Here is a 12127-nt window from a genome sequence, read left to right on the forward strand (position 1 = left end):
TGTCTCGGTCATGTCTACATTGTTCTCGAAACGTAGGGTCCGCATGCTTAACGTTATGATGACAGTTTCATTATGAGTTTATGTATTTTGATGTACCAAAGGTTGTTGGGAGTCCCGGATGTTATCATGGACATGACGAGGAGTCTCGAAATGGTCGAGACATAAAGATCGATATATTGGAAGCCTATATTTGGATATCGGAATCGTTCCGGGTGAAATCGGGATTTTACCGGAGTACCGGGGGGGTTACCGGAACCCCCCCCTCGGGGGTTATTGGGCCTACATGGGCCCTAAGGGAGAAGCGGAAAGGAGGCAAGAGGTGGCCGCGCGCCCCTCCCCTCCCTAGTCCAAATAGGACAAGGAGAGGGGGGCGGCGCCCCCCCTTTCCTTTGCCTCTTCCTCCTCTTTCCCACTTCTCCTTCTCCAACTAGGAAAGAAGGGAGTCCTACTCCCGGTGGAAGTAGGACTCCCCCTTAGCGCGCCCTCCTTGGCCGGCCGCCCCCTCCCCTTGGCTCCTTTATATACGGGGGCAGGGGGGCACCCTAGGAGACACAAGTTGATCTCCGTGATCGTTCCTTAGCCGTGTGCGGTGCCCCCCTCCACCATATTCCACCTCGATCATATTGTAGCGGTGCTTAGGCGAAGCCCTGCGACGGTTGAACATCAAGATTGTCACCACGCCGTCGTGCTGACGGAACTCTTCCCCGACACTTTGCTGGATCGGAGTCCGGGGATCGTCATCGAGCTGAACGTGTGCTAAAACTCGGAGGTGCCGTAGTTTCGGTGCTTGATTGGTCGGGCCGTGAAGACGTACGACTACATCAACCGCGTTGTGCTAACACTTCCGCTGTCGGTCTACAAGGGTACGTAGATCACACTCTCCCCTCTCGTTGCTATGCATCACCATGATCTTGCGTGTGCGTAGGAATTTTTTTGAAATTACTACGTTCCCCAACAGCAGCGACATGATCGAAACTTGGTCTCTGATTACCAAATTGGTAGTAACTTGTACCCTACCAGGCCTGGGGCATAAGCAGTATGGGAATGAGGGAGCTGGGCGAGGCGATGAGCGGCCGCGCCGGCGGTTGGGCGCCGTCGCGGAAGAGGAGGGAGATGGCGGCGGCGGCTAGGGTTAAAGGCGGCTAGGGTTCCGGCTCCTCTAGGAGCCGGGCAATAGAGATAATAATCTTCTTATTGCTTGATTCCAAAAAGAGTCTTACAGCCTATATTTATAACCTAGATAACTTGCATTAGAATTAATCTAAGATAACTTGTGGGCTAAGATTGCACGGTGGGCCTAGCTAAACCGGCCATAACACTTCTCCCCACCTGCACAAACAGCTCGTCCTCGAGCTGTAAGGTGGGTAAGCGCTTGCAGAACTCCTCGAGGTGATCAACCAGCGTCAAACACCTTCTCGACAGCTGGGGCGGCCAGGTCGGCGGCGACGGCGTCCTCCGGAATGTAGTCTGCAACCTCCAGGTAGAAGAGTCGCGGGCAGGCATGGCCGGGCGTGTAGGGCTCGTCGCAGTTGAAGCACAACCCTTGGCGGCGACGCTCGAGTAGCTCAGCTGAGGTGAGCCGGCGGAACGGGCGCGCCGCGGTCACGGCGAGGGGTGCCGCAGAAGCCTGTGCAGGCCGACCCTGTGCGGAATCTGGCCCGGGTAGCGACCCAGCGGTCCGGGACGGTGATTCCTGCTGGATGGCCACCGTGCGGCGCTCAAAAGAGCGGGCGTAGTACATGGCCGACTGGAGATCCTGGGGTCCCCGAAGCTCCACGTCCAAGCGGATGTGATCCAAAAGTCCACCGACAAAGAGGTGGGCCCGCTGCTGCGCCGTCACACCCGACGCATGGCATGCCAGGGCCTGGAAACGGTCGGCATAGTCCTGCACCGTGGAGGTGAATGGAAGGCGCCCGAGCTCCGCCAGGCGGCTCCCGCAAACCGGAGGCCCAAAGCGAAGGAGGCAGAGCTCGCGGAAGCGCTCCCAAGGGGGCATGGCGCCCTCGTCCTGCTCGAGGGCGTAATACCAGGTCTGTGCCGCGCCGCGAAGGTGATACGAGGTGAGCCAGGTATGCTCCGATGCGAGGGTGCGCTGCCCGTGAAAGAACTGGACGCACTGGTTGAGCCAGTTGAGGGGGTCGTCTGTGCCGTCATAGGTGGCGAAGTCGATCTTGGCGAACCGTGGCGGTGTCTGGGTCGGAGCGTCGTGTCGAGCTGGCTCGGAGGTGCGGAGCAGCGAGGCGGGTGGCACCTGGTCGGAGTACTCCGGGTAGGGACCCGTGGAGCTGGATGGCCCACCGAACTGCGGAAACGGGGTCGGCTGCTCCGGAGCCGTGGTGTAGACCGGCAATGGCGAAGACCCAGCCACCCACGCTGGAAGTGGCGACGGGGAGGGCGGGAACCGGACCTGATGAATCGGGAGGCCGGTCGGTGAGGGTGCCCCCGAGCTAGGCAGGGGCGGTGCTGGTGGTTGGAGCATCGGTGGTGGGGGGTGGGCGGGGGCGTCGGTGGCCGCGGGAGGGGGTGGCTGCAAGTACCACAGAGGGGCCGCGGCCGGCGTAGTCCCGCTGGAAACGGCAGCAGGGGCTGCCCGGTGCAGGTCGGCGCGGAGAATGGCTGCAGCGGTCCGGTGGCCGCCGCCTGCGGCATCTGCTGTAGCGGCCAGGGGCCCGAGGACGGCGTCGGCGCAAAGGGCCAGAGGGGCACGCCGTACGGAGAGACGCCTTGGGGCGGCCACGGTGTGTGGCCGTAGGCGGAGGGGGCGCCGTCGGCAGGGGCATGTAGGGCTCGGCCGCGTACTGCTGCTGTTGCAAGTAGAGGCTCTGGACGGCGGTGAAGAGGTCCCGCAGGGTGGCCGTGACCTGCTCCGGTGTGAAGACGGCGGACGGCGGTGGCGCAGGAGGAATTGTGGAGGACGACGCGGCCGGGGTCGCGGTGGAGACGAGGCCCGCCAGCGTGGTTGATCCGGCGGCGGACGTCGTCAGCGCGGTGAGGGACGGCGCCGGCAGCATCGGCGCGGTGAGGGACGGCGCCGTCGTCATCGGCGCGGTGGATCCGCTGGAAAGCGCCGGCGGTGGTGGTGGCAGCGACATGATCGGAACTTGGTCTCTGATTTCCAAATTGATAGGAACTTGTACCCTACCAGGCCTGGGGCGTAAGCAGTAGGGGAAGGAGGGAGCTGGGCGAGGCGATGAGCGGCCGCGCCGGCGGTTGGGCGCCGTCGCGGAAGAGGAGGGAGATGGCGGCGGCGGCTAGGATTCCGGCTCCTCTGGGAGCCGGGCAATAGAGATAATAATCTTCTTATTGCTTGATTCCAAAAAGAGTCTTACAGCCTATATTTATAACCTATATAACTTGCATAAGAATTAATCTAACATAACTTGTGGGCTAAGATTGCCCGGTGGGGCTAGCTAAACCGGCCATAACATATTGCCACAGCCAATATCGATTTTTTAGAAAGAAAAAACAATTAAGGGAATACTGTGGTCATACTGTCTTCTGGGTGGAAGACTAGTAGGAGGAGAAGAAACCCTATCCTTGACAATTCCACTGACAGTGTTTCACTTGTTTGGAACAACTCAACTTCCCTCCCCTGCAACCTTGACAGCAATGGTTTTAATGGCAGATACACCAGAGAGAAAATGTGCACCACATGCAACTGAACAATAGATTTGCATTGATGGTCCTTGGACCAATTCTCACCACATATGAAACATACTCCCTTGACCTTCCTAAAATTTCTCAGGGAAGTCCACTTGTCTTCAGTGACTTGCTACCTTCAGCTGGTCTGCGTTCTTCCACTGTCTTGGCCGTGTAGGAGTGGAAGTGGAACTTCTCTTAACAGATGAGATCTTAAGTATTTTCTACCAAAAATCAGTTTTACATTCTGTCCTAATTTCTGCCGGTGATTGCAGTGACTCCAGAACAGTTTACAGAACTTGTTATTAAGTTGCTAAAATAAACGGAGTAAACCGTGGGAGGCAGGTACACTTCCTATTCACTAGATCGAAAAGAAATGACACGCACAAAGTTAATGTTGCGTTGCCTGGATGGGGAATGTATATGTTGAAGCTTCTACCATTGCTAGCTCTGCTGCATTTTCTGTTCAGTGTTCCATGATGAACTTGTTTGCAGGCCATTCTGAAATCTGATGTGCAGCTGTTTTTGTGCCGTGTTTGTTTTCCTTCAGTGTTTTTGTTTTGGTGTTCATGACATCTATTCCTATCTTCATCGAACCTACAATATCAATCAGCCGGCTATTCTTGAGCTGTAAATCACATGGAGCTGGACCCTGTTAGACTGATGGTCTAGTGGCGATCCCATCCCCAAGGAAAAAAACATGAAGTAAGGATGTTCTTGCGGCAATCCGCAATCAACGGTGGCATTTTGGCTCCAGGATGAACAATAAAATCGTAAAAAATTCAAAATATTTGGAATTTTTATAACGACATACATGTCCACTAGACACTTATAACATTTCAGAGTGCAAATGATTGTACTACTAGACACTTGTACCCTCTTATATCTCTTCATACTAACACGATTAAGACGATCAGCACAACACCGCAAAGAAGCACAGAAAAGTCCACTTCGGTTCCTTCCCGGGTTCTTTCTCTCTCACTGGTTTGTTCGCGCTTGCCACGGCCGTTCACCTTCAAAGAAAACGACCCTCATTGATGCATTCAACCTCCTGCCAGGAAAACAAAAGGTTATGAGATTCATTCACTTTTTTTTTTGATAAAAGAGAGCTTGCCTCTCCGATTTCATATAAAGAAATCATCCGTTCACAGGCTGAGATTCATTCACATGATTTAAACATATACTACATACCATTTGTATAGAGATTTGATATCTTGTCACAGCGCCTCGTTTTCGAGAAACCTATCCCCGCTCTCTGAAACATCCACATCAAGCTCAAAATCATTGTTGGCACAGAGATTGTTCGATTCGAACCACATCTTGGACACCCATTCCTCTCGGAAGGCCGTGTTGTGCTGAATTTCCCCAGTCCCACCAAACCCCTCAGGATCTCTTCCTGCTCGGTACTCATTTTCAGAACACGGTCAAGTCCAAAAGTCCTGGTAGCTCCTCCGAAAGCTCGCCTTGATAATAGTGGAGCACATTTGCAGTTAGCTCGCGCAGACTCTGGATGATCATCACTCTCATTTTATCATTTGTGTCCTTTTGAAGGTTTTCTTCTACCAAATCACAGAACTTAACTGAAATGTTCTTTGACCTTGCATTTTTCCCTATATGTCCACCTTGCTTAATACGCGCTTCACTATCGCCCGGGATCCCTCCATTTTCAAGAATCTTGGCCGGACAAGGTTCAAGATGTTGAAGACCTCCTTTACATGATTCTGAAACAAGGTTCCTGAGAGCACCACTTTTCTAGGAGTTCGTATACTTCCAAGTGCAGCGAGTAAGTCAGTTTGCTCATTTCTCGGAGTGCAGCCTTCATCTAGAATGACAAGGCTTGGGATCTTCAGCAACTTCTCCTGGCACATCACGGCTTCTGCTTTATACGTTTGATCCAACACTATGCATGCACATGACGGCTTCTGCTTTATACGTCTTCATCTAGAGTGTGTGAAGGGAAGTCTGCACAGATTGTATTGTTCCGCCGTGCACGTTGGTTTGTGTGTTACCTATAAAGCAAAGCGAGAGCGTGTTTCGAGAGATCTTTCTTCTTAACAAAATGACACGCTGCTGAGCTCGTAGTAGCAAGGGGGAAAAAAGGATGGTACTCCCTCTGTAAACTAATAGTATAAGAGCGTTTAGATCACTATTTTAGTATTCCAAACGCTCTTATATTAGTTTACGGAGGGAGTACATTTCAATCGCAGTAAGCTACTTCAAAACTAAAACCTTGATTTTCTGTACAATACAGCAGTAGACTAGCTAGTAAGATTCATCTTGTGTGAGCTTTACTTGTGAGTTAAATTATATACAAACATCTCTTTCATCCGTAATGACAAAGATCAAAAACATCACTCTAAAGGTTTGGGGGAAAATACCAGCCTAATATTCTTAGGCAAGTTTCGTCAAACTCTTGCCTGCAGATCAAAAGAAACAATGCTGCAAATTTGCATTACCTTGTCACGACATGAATGTAGAACTGCGTGTTCTATTTCTCAACAATAACAAGCAATCTAAGAGGACTACTAATCAGTAGTAGATTGCATTTAGCAATGCATGCTAACAGTAGGTGCAATTTCAGGAGCATTGTTTTTCTGAACTATGCTCTTCACTAAAGCTAAGGAGAGACATGAATAATCATCCATAAAGTACTTTCTTGCTAACTACATCACTGGCTGGAGCTCAATATAATAATACGCAAGAACAAAAAACATGCAACAAGCAAACATGATCGTTCACTGGCCAGCACCATAGACTAAGCTGGGGAGCACCCAGAGGCTCTCAAGCTGATTGCTTCTGCCTCCTAGGATGTATGAATTGGAGCGAGTTGTGCTGTAAACTGCCTGACCAAGCTCTACAGCAATCCAAGGTTCATCAGAGTCTTTGGACGCACTTGGAAGGTAAATGCAGTTACTCTTTCCACCCCATCTTTCAGGGTTCATGCAAGAAAATGTAGGGCTCATCCTATCATGGCTGACAAAGAGAGCCCAGTTGTCCAACTTCTCCATCTTGGTCCACTTAGCTCGTTCGGCTGAAAAATCAAAGCGGAAGACTTGAAAGGTGCCATTGCTTATCAAGCCATCAACGAGATCAACCATGAGAAGCATGTCACCACAGACCACCAACCATGGATCATAATTCAAGCCAGCAACGATGTCCTCTCCCCACACAACATCGACTTCCTGCACGCTGAGCTGAGGTGCCAAGGATATGGTTTTGAGCATCCGGGGAAAGTCTATGGCAAACATCTGACCTTTGAACAAAACAATCTGACTAAGGAAGTGTTCAGAAACAAGAGGGTGCTCTGTCCAGGAATCCGTTCCAACCTGCCACTGGAAAATGAATGATTTCGAGAAAAGGAGGAGACATGAGTTCGGTGAACTGAGTGGAGCTATAAGAATGCCACCATAGACCACACAATCGCTGTTGGCTTGGAGTTTGGGTGGCTTCACCTTAGTGCCTGTGTAAACATCGACAAGGAGGAGGTGCTCCATACATGAGAAGATAAGATGCCCATATGAGCAGCCCAAATGGCGCATGTAATTTGGAGCATTACGGGGAGCTGACCGGAGCAGAGATAAGTCTGTCCTCATAGGATCACAAAGACACCATTTGTAGTTCAATAAAAGCTTGTACCATGTGCCGCAATCCCGGTTAGCCTTACGCAAACCTGCTTTGAGATGGAGAGGTGGAAAGACAAAGGCATATATGGATGATGGAAAGGAAAAGACCGCAGCGCGCCAAGAGTGACAGGCGCCACTAAAAGCAAGGAAGTCATGGAATGAGCTTAAGAGAGCAATGATTAAGTGAAGCAGGCTGTCCGGTAGGTCTGCCCAAACATGTTGTTCAGATGAGGCTGAGGTAGAGACCAAGCAGTGGCAGATTTTCTTAGATGGCCGCTCTGCGTCTGCGACCGCCACTTCTCTGTCATACAAAAAATTCAAGAACGATGTATCAGGATCAAGGAATCAGATATCATAGAAAAAGGTTGAAATGGCGGTACTTAGGCTCTTACTGCAGTAGTACACGTTGAGGGAAACAAAAATGTTCATTTCATTCAACATTAATTTCTTTCCATAGTAGATATATATCAAGATGGCGCACTACAATCAAAATAAGCTACCCCAGAATAGCCAACAGCTTGATGCTCTGTATGACAGCATAAAGATAACTTTCTTTAATGAGCCACAATAGGTGTATTTTCCAAATCATGCATTAGTTTATACTCCCCCCGTTCCTAAATATAAATCTTTCTAGAGATTTCAATATGGACTACAGACGGATGTATATAGACGTAGTTTAGAGTGTAGATTCACTCATTTTGCTTCGTATAAAGTCCATATTGGAATCTCTAAAAGGGCTTATATTTAGGAACTGAGGGAGTACTTTGTAGAGTATTCTCAAAACAAATAACAAATCAAGTGCCACCAATCTTGCAAGACGCTCAACTGTTTATCCAGACAACATTTGTGCAATCTTTTCATCACATTTTTTTTCAGTTCCTCCCTTTGCACATCATTTCAGATAACTAGTGTCCCACGAGAGTATGTTAACCCGATTCCCACACAATACGCAACCAAAGCATTGCTCCAGTGGAGGACTACTGACGAATAGCTGCAGTAAAGATGTGTTCTAGGTTGATTCTAGTAGTTTGGATCTAATCCACCCAACAACTTTGCAGTACGAAGACGAGGGGAAAAGAGAGGGAGGAAGAGGTCACGGGTGTGCAGACCTAAGGGCTGGTGCCGGCGGCGAGAGCTCGGGCGGTGGCTGCATGGTCGCGGTGCGCCGCGTTTCTTCGTCGGATTCGCCGGCAACGAAGAGGCGGAGGAAGCCACCGATCGATCGCCACATTGAGGGAATCGGCGGCGCCAGAGCTCGTCGTTTGCGTGTTTTTTTTTGACGCTGCTGGGCGTCGGTCAGCCGATGGAAGCCACCGATCGATCGCCTCGCTAATCACGATCGTTCCTAGGCCAGCCGTTCGATCTCGCTGTTTGCATCACTCGTCTTTCTCCTGCCATAAGTACACATGGAAAAGCGAAACAGTTTTTTCCTTTTCTTTTACAAGTATAAATTTTTGCACGTGCAACACATGTCTCAGATTTTGATCAATTGAGTTGGCATGGTATAAAATTAAAATAATTCTTCAAAAATATATTTGTTCCAACCAGGCTCACACCCCTTTACATTAAATGCTTAACGGAAATACAACAGTCTCAGTCTTTTAACCAGAACATAACAAAGCCTAAGACTTATGAGCAGAAGGAAACTCAATATTTGAATACAAAAATATATAAATCAAATGAACACAGAAATCATAATTGAATGCTGGTACGTTGCCATTGTCTTCTATGTTTTTTCTCGTTCCATATATAGACACAATACTCCCTCTGTAAACTTTTATAAGATAGTGTTTACAAAGGAAGTACATGTTAAATTTTACATGTATAGAAAAATAACCACTAACATCAGAAAAACAATTAAAATCCACTTCACTTGAAATGTATTTTGATAAAAAAATGATTTGAGGAAGTATGCTTTGAGTGCAATGATCCAAGTAATTATTAACATGCATAGTAAATTAATATTTACTTATATGCGCCCCCGCCATGCATACTGAGGTCAACAGTTTCATAGAAATCAACAAAATTATTTTTTCAATCTAATTTGTGAAAATGAAACATATATTTGAATAAAAATTATATATATCATATGCAATACGCATAAATTTTTGGTCGACTGCTGGATGCAAGCATACAACTATTTTATGCGAAGGGATTCACTCGTTTTTTAGATCAGCTCATGTATTTCTTGAGAGGAGTGAGACGCTTCTAGACCTCCATAGGCCCGCACGAGCATTAGTTTTGTTGGGCCTATTTGACACTTCTCTCGCCTGCACAACAGTGACTTTTGTTCTGCTTAGAAAAAAACATCTAGTTCTTAGAAAAAAAAATACACTCCTTTCACCGCAAAGTAGCCACTCTGCTCACCTCACGGCCTCGCACATTTCGCTTCTCTCTGCGGCCTCCTCTCCCTAACAGAGCTCGTCCTCGGCATCTTTTCCCTACCACGACTAGTCTGCGCCTGCTACGGCCTCACCCTACCACCAATGTTGCCGGTCTCCCTAGATCGATGTTGCCGCCGTTGTCCACCCTCGGTGACGATGATTGTGAGACTCGACGCAACTCCTGGCCAAGGCGGCTGTGGCGGCTCAGAATGCCTAGGCCCCACCCGCGCAGGTCGGTAAGTCTTGGGCTCGGGTCTCACTTCGATATAGCAGAACAATTTATCTGAAGTACTAAGGAGGTTTGTTCGTGTTGTTCTCATGTCATTTGTAACCAAGCTTTTGATTCTAGAAGCCTACTAATCTGCTATATCATGATAATGACATTCTCTATCTAATTTGGATGAAGCAAAACTAAAGGAGAAAGCTCGCTTGTTCCATGATTTATTTTGGACGAAGATGCTTATTACTGTAGCTAAATATTGAGTGTATTAATACATTTTAACTGAAGCATTTTTTCATGCATTACGAGGAAAACAAATAATATTTAAATGTTATTTTTTTGGATAAGAAGGCAGGCCGCAGTCTACCTTATATATTCCAAAACCAGACCAAGGTCTGAGGATTGTCAGAGTACAAAGGATGCTTGCTAGATGGCTGCATCAAAAAAGGGGTACAACAGGGTGAAGCTAACTTAAGAAGCGGCTGGAAGAGAATCCGCTTTGCACTGGAGAAATGCTCGCAATGAACTATCACTCGTTTTAGCGCACCAAAGATGCAGCATCTCTGCTATAGCAGCCGCCGAAGCATCATGTGGTATGGTTTCACTGAAGAAAAGGTTTGCTAGTGCGACATAGGCTGCTGAATGTTTCAGTGAATCTAGCACCCAGAAAAAATGGCTGGATGCAAATCTGAAGAATTATTTATTATCTCAGCGTTTCAGTCATCTTTGGTACTGAAAGGCATGGTGGTGGCACCTCCCAGGAGCGAGCTTCGTTAGTGCTAAACTGAGCCGTGGCTCGCCTATGTTTTTTTTACAAAATTTTTATACGTACTAGCATAATACCCATGTGTTGCTACGAAACTATAACATACGAGGAGTTAGGTCACTGACTTAGGCAATCGTCAAAATATATTAGCGCCATGCGGCCTTTGCTCGTGGTTCACTATAAAAAGAACAAAAATACAACAAAAGATCATGCCTCAAGTATTGGAGAATCTTAACTGACCATGGTCCTTTATAGACACAACATTTCGAATGTTAGAACATATGAGAATAGACATTGGTAAGTTGACTACAAAAAGTCATGGATCGGGTAGGAGGAAAAGGTATGTTGTCGTTTTGGAATTACAATTTGTTTACCCTCTTGTTCTATGATATAAAACTGAAATAACTTGATTAGAAAGAAAAAAACAAAAAGAAAAACAAGAGCATTATATTGAGCTGTTGCATTTCTGCATTTATTATTTGTGCCTAAGTGTTAGCCTTACACGAATAGTAGTGTATTATTTAGTTATGTTTGGTCCCACATGCGAGTACAAATATATTTGGTCTTCCCCGAAAAACTAGGAGCCACCTCAGGAGGCGATTAGGGTTTCGAGTGGAAAGAGGGCGGCCGCCGGTCAATTCTCGCCGACGGGCTGCACACAGGGAATCCTGATGGCCGCGGCATCAGGTTCGTCGAGCAGCAAGGATGCCCTCTCGCCAAGGGCGGCGAGGGCGCGCATGGAGGAAGCCATGGGGAAATTAGATCTCACGGAAGAGGAGGCAACACCATTGATCCTGGATGATGTTGATGACGGCGCAAGGCCAATCTGGGCGATTGCGGGGAAGGTTCTCCGTCGGAATTTGTTGCATATTTAGACGATCGCCAATGCTTTGCGCCCGGCGTGGGGAAACCCTAGAGGTCTGGTGTTCCGATCAGCTGGTGAGAATATCTTTGTGGCGGAATTCGAGACTCAACGCGATCGTGATCGCGTGTGGGATGGCTCACCATGGCATGTGAGCAAGCATGCTGTGATTCTCACCGAGTTCAAGGAGAGTATGCAGCTGTCAGAACTGCAATTTGACAAACTCAGGATTTGGGCCAGGGTTTTGAACCTGCCGTTCAATCTGAGGAGTGACACAAGGGGCAAAGTTGTGGCTAGGCAAATTGATACAAACGCATCAGCTGTCCAGTTTGATCCTGTTGGGGGGGTTCCTGCATGCAAGGGTGACCATAGATGTAAGGAAGCCTTTGCGCAGGTGGATCTTGATCGACTCTGCGGCGAGAGGCAGCAGGGATTGGTATGACATACACTACGAGCAGGTGCCCAATTTCTGCTTCTCATGCGGACGATTGGGCCACTCGGATCTTCATTGTCCGACGCCTGGATCATGGGATGAGAACGGTGAATTATCGTTCAAAACTAGTCTGAGAGCGTCTGTCCAGCGAGGGCTCGTCTAAAGAGCAGCAATCCAGTCATAATAGTAACAAGGAGGCT

The 12127-nt window shown here is 48.3% G+C and overlaps 1 protein-coding gene across 1 annotated transcript; it reads right to left on the minus strand.

Annotated features, from left to right (window-relative positions):
- Nucleotides 1-5993: 5993 nt before the first annotated feature.
- LOC125535970 lies at nucleotides 5994-8545 on the minus strand. Its single transcript, XM_048699051.1, has 3 exons — nucleotides 8372-8545; nucleotides 6352-7563; nucleotides 5994-6320 (listed from the first exon to the last, which is right to left on the minus strand). Exons 1-2 carry the CDS (start codon nucleotides 8491-8493, stop codon nucleotides 6375-6377), a joined length of 1311 nt encoding a protein of 436 aa, XP_048555008.1. The 5' UTR covers nucleotides 8494-8545; the 3' UTR covers nucleotides 5994-6320; nucleotides 6352-6374.
- Nucleotides 8546-12127: the final 3582 nt, after the last annotated feature.

Source organism: Triticum urartu, chromosome 2 (assembly GCF_003073215.2).
Source record: "Triticum urartu cultivar G1812 chromosome 2, Tu2.1, whole genome shotgun sequence".
Lineage (NCBI taxonomy): Eukaryota > Viridiplantae > Streptophyta > Magnoliopsida > Poales > Poaceae > Triticum > Triticum urartu.

Coding starts and splice junctions, on each gene's coding strand:
- LOC125535970 (XM_048699051.1), bottom strand. CDS start 8,493: ATGTGGCGATCGATCGGTGGCTTCCTCCGCCTCTTCGTTGCCGGCGAA. Junction 7,564..8,371: donor CCGCCGGCACCAGCCCTTAG/GTCTGCACACCC, acceptor TTTGTATGACAG/AGAAGTGGCGGTCGCAGACG.